Here is a 20929-nt window from a genome sequence, read left to right as displayed (position 1 = left end):
TTTCTTTAAAAATAATTCAGTTTCATACAGTATGAGCTTTTATGGCCCATATGTGAGCGTGGTGAAATTCCGATAGGCCCGTTAAAAAGTGCCTGCATCAAATTTCAGTATTTGGACAGCTGAATATAAGCCTTAAAAGTTGACATTTGTACCGGAAAGAATGACAGAGCACAAAACCTATAATTGGCAGTGAAGGTGGGGACAGAAATCATTTTCCCCGTACTTTAGAAGTGACACTAGGGTGCAGTATTGTCCCTTTTCTCTACACCAAAGTAATAACTGCATTTAGAGGAAACAACCAAGAAGTAAAGCCTCAAGGCACAGAACATGTAGGACTTCATGGCTTCTTCCTGCTTGCAACCTAGGATCTCAGGCCTTTGCCACGGGTGGAACCGGCTTCCCCTTGGAAGCAAGTCAAACAGGCTGAGCGAAGGTTGCTCCTGGTCCCTCTCACTGGCTGCGTTCTCCTCAGGGGCACCAGCAATGTTAACACGATCGCCGACGCCAGGGCTGGAGGTGGACCAGGTGCCCAGGTGGTGTCAGCAGGGAAAGCAGGTGGAGGGCTTCAGTGCCTGGCAAGCTGCTTTCCTTCCCTCAGAGGGTCTGACTTTCCCACGTCCCTCGTCAAGATCCCATGCACACCAACTACATTCAACAGGGATGGGAAGAGTAGATGGAGTTCATCACTCAATGACAAAGAACTGGACATTTCAGAAGCCAGTTCCGTCCTGAGCCACCCATCGTACAGAGTGTTCAGTAGCAGCAGGAGGAGCAGCGGCTGTGGCAGTTGCCCTGGACCCAGGCAGCCCCCAGACAATAAAACGAGCAAATGTTTTTCAGACCTCAAAGCCACCGGGTTCTGACTCAGCAGTGGCACTGGCGCTAACAGATGTCTACGGGAGCTGTTTCCCGTTACCCAAAGAACAAAGTCAGGTTCTGGGTGTGTTTCAACTGTTTTAAGCAGTCATGCCTGGGTAGACGGGGTTAAAATAGAATCCTTTTCTCCAGGGGTACTTCTCCCCAGTTTTACAGACTACAAATATCCTAGAAATCACCAGGATTCCTAGAAAATGCCACAGACCAATGATCAGGGCTTTTTTTCATGTGTTCTGCAACTCCCACTTTCTTCCTACTCCACCCCAATTTTGATGGGACTTGGCAAATGCACAAATCCCCAAAGGATGCCATACTGCATGCTTGGTGAGAAGAAAAGCCCCCCCCCCCCCACTTTTTACATTCTAGAAACATGAAAGCATCCATACCCTCACATGCACACATGCAGACATGAATGGAACTCTACAAATCAGCGAGGAGCTATGTAACAGACAACTGGAACCAAGGAATTGAAGCACAAGAAGGGAACGTAAAGAAAATTAAAGCCCAAAGTTCCATTTCTCAGGTAAAGAAGTCGAGGAACACCATGGTTAAACAATTACTAATGAATTGTAAAAACAGCTAACATTTTTAAAGCATTGACTATGCAGCAGGCACCGTGGACGCTCTTTTTAGGGTATGTGAAATGACTTGACTCAAGATTACAGTTATTTAGCCAAAGACCTAGGACTAGGACCTAGGATTCTCATTTCCTATTTCAGTGCTCCAAAGAAAAATGGATTGTGTCGCATACCATTCTTCGTCCGGGAACACAATGCCAAAGCAACCTGGATGACTAAAGGATACCCGATGGGGACAGGGAGCCCAGGGGGCAAGGATGGGTTACCAGGCCACCACGCACCCCACTTCTGATGGTGGATGCATCTGAAACGACCCCGGGCAGACAACACACCTGAACTAAAGAACAGGAGGTCAGCCAAGCAAAGGAGGAGGAGCAGCGCATCAATCCACACGAGCAACATACAAGCCTCCGGAGCAGAGCGGTCAGGCCACCCCTCATGCCGGGCTCTGCATAAAACAGCACGCCTACCGTGTCCCCACTCACCACACAAACAGTAACAGTGTCTGCAGCAGCAGCTTGGGGCAGGAGAGACAAGAGATAAATGCATTATGCGAACATCAGAGGAAAGTCTCCGTAAATGTTCTAATGCCTCGGGCACGGATGTAAAATTACAGTTACTACTTACTCCAAGATTTTTCCTAGTTGGTCCACATCCGAACTTCCACGGAAAAGAGGCCTACAAGAATAAAGATACATATTAAACATTCGAATTTTCTCAGGTTCATTTCAATCGTATTTGTCACTATCATTGTTTAACAGGAAGCAAAATATTCTTTAAGAGTGGGGAAGTAAGGAATTGAGACATTTCTTGAAAGTCACTTAGGGCAAGAACCTCTCATGAATCGGGTGGTCCCCGATGCCCATGTTTCATAATCCTGACAATCCTACTCACGGTCACTGTAACAGCAGTGCCACCATCACATACAGGCCTGGGCGGCAAAGTTCCACTTAACTTTGTGACAGGTGGAGCATGTCACTGTCCTAGCCTCAAACCAGGGGTATGTGGTGTTCTTTCCAACTGACTTTGGTCAGTTCCTCCTCAGAGCACCCTTTCCTCACCACGAGGCAGGCAATCACAATACTTCCCCGTGAGTCTCTCTCCTTCCACTTGTCCCAAATGCTGTGGTGATGAGCTACCTCTAGGTTTCTGATTGTACCATTTAAGAAATGCTTGCTACATTTTTTTTTTTTCATCTGCCTTTCTCCCAATATTATGGCAGATAAGCATTACAAGTTCAAAACCCTAACTCTGGACTTCAGAGCTGTTTGTGAACACACAGCCCCCATTGCCTACACTGAGCATTTCACTGGCTGTGCCTAGTCAGCAAGCCCAGAGAGAACAGAGAGCACCAATTTAATCTGACGAGCTGGTAGAGTAGCGATGTCACCATGCCAGCCCCCTTCCCTTCACCCCCGCCCCCAATGAAGACGTATCCATAGAGGCATGGGTGAAACTACCTTTGAGCATCATGGAGGAATTTAAAGTACATATATTAGCCATGGCTATTGGGAAGCACTCCAGGCAGACCAACTTGAGTGGATGTCATTCCTGGGCAAAGGCATTAGACCCTCTCTTTCCTAGATGGACATTGAAACCCATGCCTGAAGCTTAGCAGCAGCCCTGGCTCACACCCTCCCTCGTTCGGTTTTCAGCTCCCTTTTGTTTTTGCCCCTTGACAATATTTCTAATATTTTTGCTGGTTCCATTATGCACTTAAGAAAATGCTTTCTACATTTGTTTTTTACATCTGTCTAGATGTTTTAGCAGAGGACTTTTAAAAAAAATTTTATTAATTTTTTACAGAGAGGAAGGGAGAGGGATCGAGATTTAGAAACATCGATCAGCTGCCTCCTGCACACTCCCCACTGGGGATGTGCCTGCAACCAAGGTACACGCCCTTGACCGGAATCGAACCTGGGACCCTTCAGTCCGCAGGCTGACGCTCTATCCACTGAGCCAAACCGGTTAAGGCTTAGCAGAGGACTTTCAAGTCATGTAGCCCCCCATCCTGCCAGGGCTGGAGGTGCTTGCCATCCAGGTGTGAGAGCTGGCCCACCAGCTTGGCCTCCTTTAAGACTCATAACCACTCTTCCGTGAATACTTAGCAAAACCTGCTATGGGAATACAAGAAACTTGGAGGCAGCAATTCCGTGTACAGCTCAGAACGACTTTCGCCACCTTAGGAAGACCTGGCATGTGACCCTGAGGTCTGATAATTTGGCTTTGTAGCACATGTGGGTTGGCTTGAATTATACAAAACCACTGAACTCTGGCTAAAATTAACCCCTAAAGAATGGATCTTTGCATGTAAATACATAGTCACAAAACAATGGAAATGGGGCAGAGGCCAAACTGGAACCAGGATTCTCAGCTGACCCAGTCATTGGACACAAACGTGATCAAACTCCAAGAACCACCTACTGACTTCCTGGCTGAGAATTCTGAATATTTTGTATGAGCCAGTTTTATGAAAGAGGGTCAGGAACATGGAAAGGTATAATGGATTCAGAGGAAGGACGAAACCTCCGCACAGGATGAACTCTTGGGTGTGCTACGGTGGAGAATGAAGATGTGAGAGTAAGACTGCTCCAGGGACTGCGAGTGACAGTCTGTTTTGAATTAGGGCTCTGAGGGGAAAAGTCTGGCTGCATCAGGCCTCTGAGCTGTATGCACCATGTAATGAAGAAACAAGGGCTGTACTTTCATTGATATTATTTTGAATATTTCCTTCTTCCTCAGGTTAGCTGAGTTAAATATTCTTTAATTCATATAATTTATGGTATACTTCAGGTGGACAAATATGAACATAATCTTTGATTACATAAATTCTTTTTTAAATATATTTTTATTGATTTCAGAGAGAAAGGGAGAGGGAGAGATAGAAACATCAATGATGAGAGAGAATCATTGACTGGCAGCCTCCTGCACGTCCCCTACTGGGGATTGAGCCTGCAACCTGGGCATGTGCCCTTAACCAGAATCGAACCCGGGACCCTTTAGTCCACAGGCCGATGCTGTATACCCTGAGACAAACTGGCCAGGGCTGATTATATTCTTTGGGTAGTGGTGAGGGACAGTTTAATTCTACTGCCTTGAATAATTTATAATTGTGAGAATGATTCAGCTAAAGCACACACATGCATGAGTTGGCCTTGGCTGGTTATTACCATGACATAGAGCTGAGCTGGAAGGAAGTAGAGGGTTGAAGGAGCCAAGTTGGGGGGGGGGGGCGGGGGGAAGGCGGGGAATAAAAGACAGTGAAAGACTGAGACTGAGAGAGAGATGGCCAGATAGAGAGACAAGCTGAGGAGGTCCAAAATAACTCTGAACTGTTTCTTCCCCCTGTCTAAAAATGTGCCCCTGCTGGAAATCTTTCTAGAGGCCCTGCATGAAGACTGAAGACGGGAGAGGAATGTTCAATTACATACCACGAGACAGAGGCTCATAAAAGATAAAAAGCCATGCATTTTTTCCAAATCATTGCAGGGAAAGAATCCACTAAGCTATCCCATCTTGTCTGGTTTTAGACATAAACCTCCTCACAGGTGACATACTCACTAATGCTTTTAAAATAATTATATAAAGATAAAATTAGCAATAGAGATAGTCTACCCAGAGTAGTAAATATGAAGCCTATTTTTACAGTTTAATATTTCTTCCTTATATACACACACTTTCTTTTAGGGGGCGGGGGATTAAATAGTGAAACAGAAAGATTACACCTACCAAAAAACATTCCCAAATAGAGACTGTGCAATTGCTTTGACTGGAGAAACAACACATTTAAAAATCCTTTTATTATACAGGACAAGACTTAAAAGTCAGAAACTTCTGTGCATTTTGCTATATCAAAAACTACAATTACTTACTATAGACGACTTTCCAGTAGTTTAACCAAGTGCTTGGGTAATGGTACACAAACATTATCTGCTAAAGACCTTGGTTGAATCTAAATGTCATGAATCCCACTTCTAATTTCATACCTCCATTTCTTTTCTCTTCACCTCACTATGATCCTCCTTTTTCTATGGAAGATTTTCTCCACACTCACTCTTTGAGACTGATCATTCTATTGCATTAACCACCCGCTTCTGTCTTTCACGGCCCTGAACCTCTGTCTATTTGGAATTCCCACATAAACTACAGAGGAGCCTACTGGAAGGTCTTTGCCATGCTACCCTTTGAAAGCAATTTATTTGACATGATAAACAATATTTGGGGGAAAATACCTGAAATTGAACATTGCTATAAGTTTTCATGAAAGAGAATTTTAGGTTATTTCCAAGCATTTTCTTCAAGTAGTTTCCTTCACCATTATACTTCATACTAGTTAATGCTGATAAGATAAAACTCTATGAAAGAAATTCATTTTTCATTTATACATATAAGCATTTTTCCTAACTAAAAGGGGACTATTGCAAAATATAATAGCAAGATTGCATTCATTTCAAACTATAGCAAAGTCAATTCTCTTCTCAGATCACCTTCGGCACAGTCATGCCAAAACAAGTATGGTGCCTGGGGGTTTTTAGCAAGGATTTCCCCTATGGCTTTTTTGAATTTGTGAGAGTTTAAGCCTGAATGTTTTCCATGCCTCTAATATGTTGATTTTTTAGGATATTTGTTGACTTGGGGAAGGGCATAAACTTGGGTGATGGACGTCCTGTGTGTGACCCCTCCCAGCCAATTCTCCCTGAATGATGTTAGGAAAGTCTCGTAGCCTCTTTGAACCTATCTGCTTCATATATAAAATCTCCAGTTTACAGTGGACCTACAGCAAGTGGCAACCAAATACCGACACACCTTTTCACACTCATATATGGTAGCTGACTCCTTTGTTCCTGGCCACCGTTGTACACAGATGATAACATAAGGCAGTGATGGCGAACCACTGACACGTGTAGCCATTTCTGATGACACGCGGCCACGGAGGTGGCCGCATGCTGAGGATGAAACATTTGCTGCTCCTGAGGATGAAACATTTGCGAAATAATGTTTTTTCCTCAAAGTGACACACTACCCGAGTTATGCTCAGTTTTTTGGCAAAGTTTGACACACTAAGCTCAAAAGGTTGCCCATCACTGAATAAGGTATTCATGTGGTGAACAAGAAAAGAAGGGGGCATTAGTCACCATGTGGTGGGTGTCCAAGTCATATTTAAGACTTCCTCCGAGCTCACTATATATTCTCTGCACCTGTTACAGGTCTTACACCTTTATCACCAAGAAAAGAAAGAATAAATGTCAAAATTTTCAAGAAGGGTTAATTAATTTTGAGTTGGCAATCTAACTTCTTCTTCTGCATGTTGTTTAGCTAAAAACTCTTTTATCAGTGAAGAGAATTTTCTTGGGTCAAATTACAAAGGAACTAAGTTTCAGATGACATGGCTTTCTAAACAAACAACTAAAAGGACATATAACTATCCCTCACAATCTCAATGAACAGTGGAAAACAACGTTCAGAAGCAGGGTATGTTTTCTAGCAGATGAGAAGTGTATGCTGATGTGTCTGTTATAGAAAGGAAATGATTCATGCAGAATGAAAGATGACAGATTCCGTATAGTTTTAATACTTTCATTGTACTGAGAAGAAGAGGAAGTCACGGATCACCCTATAGAACACCTCTGTAGCCTGCACTTGACCTGCAGCTATGCTTTAGCTGTTACCTTTCTTGATTAGAAGAGAAATTTTCCATATTCATAAAATGACCTTTTGAAAAATATGGCCCAGGGAATGTCTACTCTTTTAGACTTGCTCCCATGTTCAGGTCTAGAGCTGGTATCTGTTAAAAATAGGGCTGCATTAGATGCTGGGAGAAAGCCACTCTCCAAAAATATGTATTCAATAACATGTGGCCTTCATATATACTATACATATATTTAAGTTATATTATACATTTTAATACAAATATATTAAAATATAAATAAATATACATCTATATAGTACATACTATCATAATAATCCTTGTCCCCATGGGAGACAAGATATATAAACACAGGACCACGAAACAGAGTTCATCTCATTTTGCTAGTGGGAAGACGGAAGCCCAAGGAAATCATTTAATTTTTACTAGCATGATGGGAGGCAGTCTGATTAACTTTAAAAAAAATATATATTTTTATTGATTTCAGAGAGGAAGGGAGACGGAAAGAGATAGAAACATCAATGATGAGAGAGAATCATTGATCGGCTGCCTCCTGCATGCACCCCACACTGGGGATTGAGCCTGCAACCTGGGCATGTGCTCTGATCCGGAATTGAACCGTGACCTCCTGGTTCATAGGTTGATGCCTAAACACTGAGCCACACCGGCCGGACTGATTAACCTTTTTTTAAATAGGTGAGAAGTACCTTATCCAAGGAAACAGCTCAGTGAGTGGCAAAGCTGGTCTGACTCCAATGAGCAGCAAACAGAGGTGCTTAAGAAAGATTAATATGGCAGAGGTTTTACTGAGTCAATTGGAAGGGATAGGGATGGAGCCAGGAAGGCCAACGGGAGAGGTCAGAGGATGAGATGACAAGACCCCCAAAGTAGGTGGACAGAAAAATGGGGAAGGATGCGAAGACATTTAAGGAAAGAGGATCAGAACTTGGTGAAAGACTATTCATGACTTGGAAAAAGAAGCATGGTTTTAAGTTTGTATTACTAGTAAAGCCAAGGCTGAAAGGTGGGAAGAGGAGGCAGGGGCGTGTAAAAGACTGGAAGATAATTAACTTCGTTTTAAACTTGTTCCTTTATTATAATGTATAAAACAATACTTATGGAATCTGAGAATGAAAACCATGCAAAAAAAGGCAATCATACCCGAGTATTATCCACACAAAAACTGGTACATGAATGCACACAGCAGCACAATTCATAACAGCTAAGAAGTGGAAACAACCAAATGTCCACCAACGGATGAAGGGCTGCACAGAATGTAGTACAAGGTGGTGCCTTTCGCTCAGGCATAAAAAGGATGACCCTCAAGGACGTTATGCTAAATAAAGGAAGCCAGTCAAAAGAGCATGCATTTATGGTGGCGTGATTCTGTTTATATGTATAGAAGAGGTAAATCTACGGAGTCAGAAAATCAACTAGTGGTTGCCTAGGATGGGGCACCCTGGGGGGAAATGAGGAGTGACTGCTAATGGGGGCATGGGGTTTCTTTCCGGGTTGACGAAAATGTTCTAAAGTGGATTGTGGTGATGGTTGCACAACTCCGTGGATATACTAAACTAAAAACCATTGGCTTGTACAACTTGCATTGGTGAACTGTGTGGTATGTGACTTATCCTATATAATAAAAGGGTAATATGCAAATTGACCCTAATGGCAGAACAACCAGAACAACTGCTTGACCAGTCACTATGAGGCACACTGACCACCTTTTGGTCCCTTTCCCTGATGGCAAACAGGGAAATGGGATGGGTGGCGGCGGGGGGGGGGGGGGGGGGGGGGGGGCGGTGGGGTGGGGTGGGGAGGAGGGGTGGAGCCAGCTGTGGGCAGCTGGGGAAAATGGCCCTGATCGCAGGCCAGGCCTAGGGACTGTACCTGCGCATGAATTTCATGTGCCGGGCCTCTAGTATGTTAATAAAGCTGTTTAAAAAACGTAGTTAAGAAGCTATATTTCCAAGGAAACATTAGAATCCAAAGGTCAGTAAAAAAACTGCTAAGAAAATGGCTTTAGGCCTAACTATGTAAAAGGCTTAATTAAGTACATGGTATAAAGTACAGTATATTTATTTTACCATATATTCAATGAAGTACCTATTTGAAGACACGTGCTCTGAAAGTTCTGAATAACTAACTAATATGATCTGAATTTCCCAAACACTGGATTTATCAGATTAGGATGAAATAGTAAACAACAACAAAAATGTCTGTACAAAAAGGGCATTCTTATACAACTACTATTTTATGCTTTTCTCTGGATGGTGAGATTATGTAGAATTTGTTCGTTTTTGCATTTTTCTATTATTCTGTACTTAGCATATTATGAGTACTAAGTACTTTGAAAATCAGAAGAAAAAAATCTGAACACGGATTCTTGCCATGTATTGCATGCATGCAATCTGTTCACCTCCCCTCTTCCTTACTCCTACGCTAACCCACTTCAATTACTCGTTTACTTGTTGGTCTATACAAACTGGAAGCTCTCCGAGGACAAGGCCAACCCCTACTTGCTTCTGTAGCCAGAGCACATGCTTTACTGCCCACTCTGCCCATAACTGGCACTCATTTGATACATAAGAATGGTTACTGGTCCTCCTACCAAGAAGGCTTTCTCTCCTTCCTTTCCTTTATCCCTCCCATCTCAAAATTTGCCTGTTTGCTTAACTTCAGGGTAATTCAAGTGCAAGCACAGATACGTATATATGAATAGATATACACACACTGAGAGCCAAACTGGATTTGATTTATATTGTTGTATCCATTTATGCTTTAACTGGTCTGTGGCACTTGACAAGATTTGCCTGCAAATAATGGGTACTTAAAACCGGGGCCGGGTGACAATTAGTCCCCTATATCTAAACTCCTGCCAAAACCATCAGAGAAGCAACAAGAGGTACATAGGAAGGGAGCTTTGCCCTTAGGTGCTGACTTCGCCCACATGACAGGGATGGGCTCCTTGGAAGACAAAGAAAGACAAATGTTGAGAAAAAGTGTAGCCAAGGCAAAACAGAGTGAGGGATTAAAGAGGGTGTGGAGGGGAAAGAGGCACTTGAAGGAAACCAGTCCAGAAAGGAAGAGGGCTGCTGGGAAAGAGCACAGGAGGAAAAATGTAAAAGCCCAAGTAACACAAGGGAAGCAGTGGGGCAAAAGAAGAACCTGAGATGAAGTTCTGTCACTGAGACAGAGACCAACGGGAATAAAATACCTCTACGAGGGGAGGGAGGTGCCGCTCACAGTGAAGACCAAATGAACATGTTAAGAGAGTGTGCTGCCATATCTGTCCAGAGCAGGGGGTGCTGAGCCTGGTAATTTCCTTCAAAATACATAGCTGAATTAACTTGTCCTTGTTACCAGATGTGAATAATTTATTTCTCCACAGAGGGCTCATATTTACTGGATTCTGAGTAACTTCCATGAGACAGAGAGAAAGAGACAGACACATGTCACCATTTTTCAATTTGAGACTGAGAATTAAAATTAAACCAGAACTCATCAAACCACTTGACATTTCTGAAACATTATGAAACTTACAAATTAATATATTAACTTAGTCAATTTTATCTATGACTAAAGAAGCCTAATTGATCATTAAATTAAGATAAAAACATTTTTATCACTTCCACAATAATCATTTCTCTTAAATAGTTAAAGAATTGCCTTTTCTTCCAGTGCCATCTCTTCCTGTCTTTGTCAGCCTGAGCTTCCCTAACAAAATACCCTAGATTAGGTGGCTAAAACAACAGAGATCTATGCCCCACAGTTCTAGAGGCTGAGAAGTCCTACATGAAGGTGAGGACTCTCTTTCTGGTTTGCAGACGACCACCTGCTTGCTGTGTACTCACATGGCCTAAAGAGAAAGCTCCCCGGTGCCTGTTATAAGGGCCTTAATCCCATCTTGTGGGACCCATCCTCTTGACTTTATTTAACCCTAATTATGTCCCATCTCCAAATACTATCAAATTGGGGCAAGGGCTTCAACATCTGAAATTTTGGGAGGCACACAAACATTCAGTCCACAACACTTCCTACCTCATGTTACTAAAACAGCACCTTTCATAACCTTTAAAATTAGAAAGCTGGGCTGGCACATTCTTGCCCAATAGGAGCAATAAACATGATTTGTCTCATTCCGCCTCTGGGATCCAAGCATTTGTTGTATATACTTTCTGGTAAGTTTTCTTGCCAAATTACATGTTCATTACTCCCCAGTGCCTCCCTTATCTCTTGCTCTCCAATCATACTGCTCAGGGGAGTTCTTAAGGCAGGAAATAAATTATGTATTAAGCACTTTCTAAAGACTGGGTTCCTAAATATATTATTGCATTTTCATTCTCATTCTAACCCCAAAGTCAGACCACTAGCAAGCACTAAGTATTAACTCTCCATTTGAAACAAAGTTCTAAAACCAGGAAAAGAAATCCGAGTCAAACCTAAGAAGCAATATTGCAAGGGTGAAGCATTTACTAGTATATTAGTATTACTAATTACTAGCAAAGTAGAGGCAAGTCCAGGGTCTGTGACCCCCATGGAATCACCCATCTCACTACGGGCAATAAGCCTCCTTAATAGACATCTCAGGCTCAATGCCCCAGGGAATGCTGTCTTCTGTCTCTACATATAACCATTGAGTTTGGATGACGGTCCTTTTCCCTTATGGAAATTCCAGTTGCAAAACTCACTGCATTTTAAATTGGGCTCAGTATTAAAAAACTTTAATGACAACATGCTGGAAGATCATTTGGGGCAAGGGTGATGGTGTGTGAAGACAGAATAGATTATCAGAGATTACCAGGGACACCTGGCCAAATCATTGCTCTAGATTAACTAGTCAGGCTTTAAGTAGTCACCTTCACTCTACAGAAGAAATGTGAACTAAAGACATCACTCAACCAAACTGGAATCTCACCATACCCCATAACTGTCTCACAACTCCTAGCCTTTCTTCATAGTGTGCCTTCCAGGGATAGAAAGAAAAGCTGTAACAAGGAGTGGTCCATGAGTGAGAATCTCAGAACTCATGTTCCTCAAGATCTGGCCATTTTGGGGTACGGCACTCAGGAATAAGGTCACCAACTAGTCCAGATGGTTCCGGTTTAACCCTGAAAATCCTGTATCCTGGGAAGCCTCTCTGTCCCAGGCAAATGAGGATGGCTACTCAACCTATCCACAGTTCCCAGGACCAGAGGTTATTGAAAAAATAAAAATAAAAAAAGAATAATCTTTTCAAAGTATCCTTGTTATTTCAAATGGCTGTTTTGAAAAAAAAAAAATCAGACTAGCATCTCTCAAAAACAGTCAGAACAAAAGGTGGTCCAACAGATAGGTGTCATTCTCTTTTTTCCTAATAACTCGCTGCTACTCTGTAATAAGGGTCTGTTCGATCACTGGTAGCTCCCTCCTCATTCAAGATGTTACTACTCTCTTTCAGCAAAAGGCCTGGTAACACTATATACACCTTGCCCAGGGAAAGAGCACTGCCTATGACAGTCCACATGGTTAAAGTAACGGTCTGAAGGAAGTACATGATCAAAAAAGGTGGCCATCAACAGAGATTGGGTAAAGCTACCTACATGTCTGGAATAACAAGGAGAATTCATTTTGTCCAATCTGACTGACTGGTAGCAGGTAATAATCTGTGAGCTGGGATGAGAACGATTCTGAAGCGCTCTCTAGGTATAGCAGGAAAGTGCTGAGATTAATCAGCAACATATGCCACAGTCAACAAACCAGCTATGCGAATCAAGGTGAATTGACTCAAGTTTTCTCTCTTTGACAGACTGACATCAAAGCAATACATAAAGAACAGAAGTTAGAAAATGTAAAACCCACTTAATGGCGACATACTCCTAAGAGCTGATATTGTATACATTATAACAAAAATGTGGCATTCAAAGCCACTTCTTACTTTTAACCCTTTGCACTCGCTTGCTTTTTTTCTCGATTCCTTTATTCTAATGCTAACCATGTCGAGTCACACTCGACATCCGAGTGCAAAAGGTTAATCTAGGAATCCACTAGTCTTGTCTTTGACACAACGTTTTTGCCAAAGGACGCCTCTGGGTTCTGTGGGTGTCTTTGAATATCCAGGTATGGTCACCTCTGTGCTCAATTGAACACGCTTTCTCTTGCAAACACTCCGATATTGACAAGAGCCATCTGCCAGTGAAATGGCATAATCCGAAGGCTGAAGATCTTAATGTTGATTTTTTGGGGAAATAATCACTAGAAATTTTCTGAAATAGAAATGTCTGGAGTGACTTATTTATTTATTTATTTATTTATTTATTTATTTATTTATTTATAAAGCAGTTCTGCTCTAAAGGGAACCAAAGTTTCATTCACAGAGTATTACAAATTATCCGAAATATCCTCAAATTGGATTCAATCATTGGTTAAAAATACTCCCAAGCAGTGGAAGACTAGTTATCTCATATTTTCCTTTAAAAAACAATCTGTCTAGCCCTGGGTGGTGTGGTTCAGTGGTTGGGCATGGTCCTGTGGACTTAAAGGTTGTGGGTTCGACTCCCAGTCAGAGCATATGCCCAGGTTGTGTGCTCAATCTCTGGTGGGGGCGTGCAGGAGGCAGCCGACCATGTTTCGCTCTCACATCGATGTTTCTTTCCCCCTCTCTCTCTAAAAATCAATTATCTACTCTTTAAAACAAAAATAATCTGTTTGCATACAAATATGGGTGCTGACCCTTGAATGTCAGTGATGTTATCTACATGACTCTAGTATTGAGAGATTAGTGCAGTTACCAATCAACCAAAGCTAGGATTTATTTTCTCAGGATAAAATTTTACTGACCAAGAGGCAGCATAATTTTTTAAGAGGCTTATTTATTGCATTGATATTTTTAATGATTGGTGAGTACTTTAAAAATAAATTATTTTGCTAATTATAAAATATATATGCATGTAGAAAATTTGAAAAATAGATAAAAGTAAATAGCATAAAAGAAATCACACAACATCAATTATTTTCTCTCTTTTACAAAAAAAAATGGGTAAGACGGTATCTCTAAAGAACTCTTTCAAACAAACTAAGGATGGCACCATACCGCAGAGCAGGATCTGAATTCTGACTGTACAGTCAGTCTTTGGTTGAACAAGAGCAAAGAAACAAGAAAGGGGTGAGCAGTCACAACAGAGCTGAGACGGAATGTGACTCAAACCTCTATAAAGAAAAGAAACAAGGACATACAGGGTGGGGCAAAAGTAGGCTTACAGTTGTGAGTAATGTGAAATAGAGTTTATACTTGTATTATTAATAATTATTGTATTATTTTCTATATAAACAACTGTAAACTTACTTTTGTCCCACCCTGTATTTTAAAGCATTATTTGTACCCACACATTTCCACCTACCCTCTTAGAGTTTTTATCTTATGGTGACAAGGAGCAGTAGTAAGCTTTTCCTTTCCCCCACCTTTCTAAATGGTAAAGGCACCTGGTATCCTGTATGAATATAATATTCCTATCCAGCACATTTTGGGTGAAATCCAATAATGTGTGATAACTCAACAATTTAGCACAGGAAGCAAAGCCCACAACATTCCTTAGAAATTTCACAGACTATCTCGACAGAACAGACCCATTTGAATGGGATTTTTTTTCTGTGATATTTGGAGAATGCAGTTTTTCATGGCGGACACATTGGGTTTGTGACAGATGCAAATTTAGATACGAAAACACACACACAATTAAATGATTCAGACTCCTGCAGTTGGCTTCCACAGACCTTATTTCTGCACGGGTCAAACAAAGGGAAGTTGGTGTTTGACAACTGTGGGTGACTCATCAGAGGAAGTTCTTACCATATGGATGTTTGCTGAAATAAAGCTGGTTAACAAAGCCAGCCTTTTTTCTCTCTGTGGGCCAATGAGGGTTTCATTTTAGGAAATGGAAGTGTCAATGTGGACAAACTGTCTTGGAGTATTTATAGCATAATGTGTACTTTCCTTAAACCGCCTTTGAACACAGAATGTGAATGGAAAATGAGATCTGACTTTATTTTACTCTCGTGTCATCCGAACTGTGTTCTCTTCATAAAACCCCTGCAGCACAGTGACATATACATACTATGACAGGGGAGTGGTAATACCACTCTGCGTTGTGCCAGTGGCTTCCCAATTAATTTTAAGAGCTCTTTAGTCATTAAGGATATTACATCTTTTTCAAGTTCATTGCAAACATTTTTCTCCAGGAGTATCACATGCTTTTAAACTTTGTAGCATTTTTATTTTTTTGATGAACAAAAGTTTTCAATTGTTATATAGTCTAATATGTTAATATTTTTCTTTGTGACTTTTTCATGCTTTGAGAGTCTACCTCCATTCTTGGGTCATCAATATTTTCCACAGTTCCTTTATCCTTTTATGGTTTCATTTTTAATACTTATTTGCTCTGTGGTAAGAAGTAAGAGAGAATCTAACCAGATTACCACCCCTCCCCCCTCCCCCAATAAGTTGACCAGTTACCCTATCTCATTTGTGGAACAAGCCATTCTGTCCTCCAGGATTTGTGATTTATGATAAATTACATCACTTCCTAAACTGGGGACTTTTTCTGGCTCTCAATTCTGTTTCATTAATGTCTGTCATTTCTTCTGCTGGAACCAATTTGTTTTTATTATTGTAGCTGCATAATGCATTTTAGTGCTTGGTGGTGGGAGTTTCCCTTTATAACTTTTTTTTTTTTAAAAACAAAAAATTCTTGGTTATTTTCACCAATTTAACTCTTCCCAAATGCATTTTAGAAAATCCTACTGGGATTCTCATTGGAGTTGTATGACTTATAAATTAATTTGCAAAGACCTAGTCTCAATATTCAATTTCATCTACTCTCTTTCCAGTATTCAAATATTCTCTACATCTATGTAAGTCTTTTATATCTCTCAATCAAGTGTTTTAGTTTTCCTGATAGTATAGATCCCACACATTTGTTTATATTACTCTGTATTTGGTTTTTACTGGGAATGAGATGGAGCTGCTACCAACTGCAGAAACTGTCACTCTTGTCTGAGGTCATAATCCAGACTGTTCTCTTAAATCATGGGTTATGCTAGATTTGAAAAGTAGAAGCAGAAGAAAAAAAGGGGGCACGTGGGGTATGGTTTATATTCAGAGTGCGAATATTGTGAACCTCCTGGAAAAGCTTTAAAGGTTAAATAAAAAACATGTACCCAAAAGCACCGAGGGTTAGTGAAAAAGAGAAATAATGTGCTAATAAGCACTTAGAGCGATGACTCATTGCATTGGGTCATCCTTGGGAAACTACCTACTAAGCAGAATTTAGCTGTTCAGGCGTTATTTTTGGTACACGATTTATTGCTACTTCCTCTTGGGGGAAAAAAAATGATTTAAGCTTCCTAAAAAACATGAAAATGGTCATCCGAGCAGACCAGCCTGTCAGGTAACAACACCATTTCTAGAACTGGGGAGGGTTGTGTCCCTGGAAAAGACTCCTTTAAAACAAGGCAGACGCACTTAGCCACGTGGAATGGAAAGAGGGATAAACCAGGAGACAGAAGATCCAGCTCCTAATGTGGGCTCTGTAACTGATTAACAAATTACTGGGTGCAGGAGGCAGGCCATGTAACCTCTGCTCATCTGCTAAAGAACAGATATCACAGCTCCCGACCCACTCTATACCACACACATCACGTAACCTCTGCTCCTCTGTTAGATCAGATACCACAGCTGCTGTCCCACAGACATGCTGCAAATATAATAAACTATAGGGATGAAGCAGAGCTACTGAGAATAAAATTAGCTGCTCACTAGAGGTAATGCCATCAACCAAGAGCAAATATAATGAACTCTCTCTCACTCATTCTAAAATTATTCATTTTCATTAATACTGTATTACCTTCTATAGAGACATTAAATAAGTTTTTGGGGGTATTTCTTCTATACTTACAACTATGTGGCTGCAGGGGGCTGTCACATTACATGAGGTTTCACACACTTAACTAAATTGAAGATTTAAATGGCAACTGAACGTTTTACTCAAAAACTGCATCTGGATACAGAATATTTTAGATATTAAGCAAATAAATGTTTACTTTCTAATATAAAGGTTAATTACGCCCTAACCCTCTATACCTCATGATCATCACTGGCAGGTTTGGCATCGTAACCAAGGGACACATTTGCTTGAAAAAGGAACACAGATCCTTTTAACCTGGCACCTGAAAGGAGGAAGGCCTTGATACCAGGGAAGAGTCTGCAGGCTGAGCCTAGAGCAGCTGAGGAACTCGGCCACACCAATCCCACGGCCCATCACGGAACAACGTTTTACTGTCTCATGTTTGACCGATCCACTCATTTGAGCCTGAACTTTCCTGGTACCTTTCCCCACTTGTTTGGGAGTTCTGCCAAAGCCCAGATAGAAGGACGCTTCAGAGCAACCGTGGGGTTTGCCTCACTGAGTCCTGCTTTGTAAGGCTTGGGCTCTACCAGGCGGCAGGACAACACACCCTGTGTGGACCCTCCTGGCTGGGCACGGACCCCAGTCCTGCTCTGCCATCGATCAGCTGTGACCCGAGAGGGCTTTGCTAACGTTGAGCCTCAGCTTCTTTAGTCTATTCCTTGCATGCCCCAAGGAGCATCACTTACATACTAACTTATACTAAAAATGTCCGCAAATTAAGTATGTTTTCTCTGCCAGTGCTTGAAAATGTCTTATGACCCCTAGACTTAACCAGCTATTGGAAACCAGAGATACACAGAAAATTACGAACTCTTGCTTTTTAAGCAGACGACTGTATTTCGTCCGATCTAGGATGCTACCACCATCGATTGCAATTTACATCCTGATTCCAGAACTAACCAACGATGAAGTAAGGTCCATCTTAGAAACACTGAAATATGGTAGGCGAGCTGGTTAAACGCAGGCCCTTTCTGGTGAGAGTAGTAAAATGCTTCAGGTGTACTGTGCTCGGACTCTCCTGGATGTTACTCTGGAGCTTATGTCTTTTGTTCCTTTATACACACATTTACATTTTCGGTTCACTGAAAACAGATTTACTTAAAAGATTTTTTTTTTTTCTTTCGAAAGTATCCAACACACACCTCAGGGCTTTGCTGAACACACGTGGAGAGCGGCCAGTCTCAAGTTCTTGAAATAAAAACAGCAAATTGGAGGCCTTGATAGCTTAGCACTTCTCAGTTACAACTGGTATTTCTTGGTAAGTGATGATGGTGGCAACCTTATTGAACGTTTGTTCTGTAAGGAGGGTTCTGGGGTAAACTCTTTTGACATAATTTGGTGACCAGACCCCCAGCCTCTTTTGTGTAGTCATGATCCGAGAAGCTGACAATACAAAGCTTCAGTTCAACTCTAGTCATTCTCTTCCCTCAAGAGCAGCTTTCTTGCTCAGCAGTATTACTGGAGAGCTGGGGTTTGGTACTTAAAGCCTTCCTGTTCTCACTGGAAAATTGGAGTCAATGCCCGAGGCACCACCAACGCTAGCCTCAGCCCTCAGGATGGCATCAGACTGCAGGCTGAAACCGCCGTGTGCAATTTCCTTTGTCCCACCCCCCCCTTCTTTTCTTTAATTTTTTTTGTTGTTGTCTGGTTGTTATGGGTAGTGACAGTTTCTGGTTTCTTTCGTTTATCAACGGTTTCCTTTACCACAGCTTCTATCCCTCCCGCTGGGAGCCTGGCACGATTGGAAGCTGGAAGAGAAACCACAACCGAATACCCTGGCACTTACTTTAACAGTCATTTCCAACCACAGATTAATACTATTACTGGATTTGACTAACGGCCTTCAATCAGCCCAACTGTCATCACTCGGGAACATACGAGCCAGTGAAAGCCAAAGGGGAAAATATAAGCACATCCAAATCATGGTACAATTTTCTGATTTCTCATCTTTTGAATCCAAAGGTACTTCTCTGAATATCCTCTTCTTGGTTTTCCTTAATAATCTGTGTAAGGCACGGAGCAGGAGGTAATATCCCCCTGCTTCAGCTAGCTGGAGGCTTAAATCAGCTGGTAAGGGTTGCCCTGGGGCACCAGCCAGCGTTAGAGGGCAAACTGCTCAGCTGCCCATGGGGCGTGTATGTATCTGTGCCCCTTTGGAAACGGCATTGGATGCTGGTGTTGAAGGATGTGAAGGACCCAAAGATGAGCAGAGGTTACATGGCCTGCCTCCTGCACCCAGTAATTTGTTAATCAGTTACAGCACCGAAGTCCAGATGAAGGAGGCCTTCTTGGAGGTTGTGTTGATCACAGCGGTGCTCCAGGCCAGCCTATCTCAATTGGGAACCAGGTTTTCCCTCTCCATCATTCCCTTGACATAGCAGACTCCAGGCCTAGGACAGATGACAGGGCTTTCCAACAGATACTAAAAGAGTATGTATGGTATATGATATGATATATGACTGGATTCTATTCCAACTTGGAGCTTTCTGCATTGGCAAATACTCCATCACATGAGACTGAAGGCTGTGGAAAACTGTCAGTGATCTCCATCTCCTGGTCCTGACAGAAGCTAACCTACTCACAGAGAGAAGAGGACCTGAATGGCTATTCTTTTTCTGACTGCTGACCGTGAGGTCTTACACTGGGTGATTCACAGACATGAATCTCAACCTTCCTCCTTAAAACTGTATTGAAAGGCAAATGTGAGCAAAGAAAGTAAAAAAGTCTTTCTAGAGGGCGATTTAGTTCCATCTATCAAAGGCCCATTTTCCTACTTCCAGGAATTAGTTGTGGGAAAGCAGAACTTTAGTTACAAGAACATGCATTACAATCTTGCTTTAAATTTCATTCATTCAATAAATATTTACCATGTCTACTATGTGCCAGGGAACATTTAAATACAAATATATAAGATCATGGTATATTTTTATATGAGAAAAACAGGTTACAAAAAAAGCCTGAGCTGATTTTTGTAAGAAAATAAAAACTTTATAATGCATAGACAATATAAGCTGAAAGACACCAGTTAAATCATTAATAATAGTCATCTCTTGGTCACTGGCTTATGGCTTACTCTCCTTTCTTCTTTTTCTTACTCTTTTAAAAAAAGTATCTTATAGAGATCTATTTTGAGGTTATATAAATCTCCTGATCTGAATCAAATGTTCACTCAAAGTTTTTGCATCATTGATGATTCTCTAACACTCTCCTTCCTTCTATATTTATTAGTTGGCATTCTACTGTAAGAAAGAGATTTCTCTTCTCTTCTATTTATCTGTTTATATCAGCGTGGACTCGTGGATTTTTGTTTTACCCAATAGGCTATAATCCATTACTATAATCATGTATTTTGATGCTCCAATTGTCTCAGCTTTGTCCAGTGGCCCCTTCAAGCTAAATTCTGTGCCCTTTTGATTGTTCCATTATATATTTATTTTTAAACATTTTCTTACTTGCTCTAGGCATGTCTTCTAATCTTTACTCATATATATATTTAAAAATGTTCTACAGTAACCATGAATTACTTTTAAGTGAAAGAACATTAATACCCACTGCTTTTAAGTGCATCTTCTATAAAGTGTAAGATTTATTTAAAAAAATTCCAACCATGCCCACCCTGCATGGCTCAGAAATATTAAAACAAATGGAGCTCGCCTTTGAGTTCCAACCGAGAGGGGAGAGGGGAGCATCTGCTTTACAAACCTGTAGGAAAGGCAGTTATGTCCAGTAAGGTCATTAAATGCATAAGTCATTGCTCTCTCCTTGATTGAAACCAGTGAGCCAGCCACACAGCCCCAGATATGAAAGGGAACAGTTAAAGTACATTCTGTTCAATTAATGTCTCATAGCCAAATGTCTCCTGTTCCTCCCTCCACCCCGCCCCC

At 41.4% G+C, this 20929-nt stretch overlaps 1 protein-coding gene across 4 annotated transcripts in view; it reads right to left on the bottom strand.

Moving 5' to 3' along the window:
* Positions 1–20929, bottom strand: part of CDK6 (cyclin dependent kinase 6) — a 212392-nt gene that overhangs the window by 20161 nt on the left and 171302 nt on the right. For all 4 annotated transcript variants that reach the window (XM_079786303.1, XM_079786304.1, XM_079786306.1 and 1 more), the window contains exon 6: positions 2082–2132. In XM_079786303.1, coding sequence (XP_079642429.1) covers positions 2082–2132 — 51 coding nt within the window. The remainder of the gene's footprint in view (positions 1–2081; positions 2133–20929) is intronic.

Source organism: Cnephaeus nilssonii, assembly GCF_951640355.1.
Source record: "Cnephaeus nilssonii genome assembly, chromosome: 12".
Lineage (NCBI taxonomy): Eukaryota > Metazoa > Chordata > Mammalia > Chiroptera > Vespertilionidae > Cnephaeus > Cnephaeus nilssonii.
Note: the sequence above shows the minus strand (reverse complement) of the source record. Positions and strands in the feature narration are given on the sequence as shown.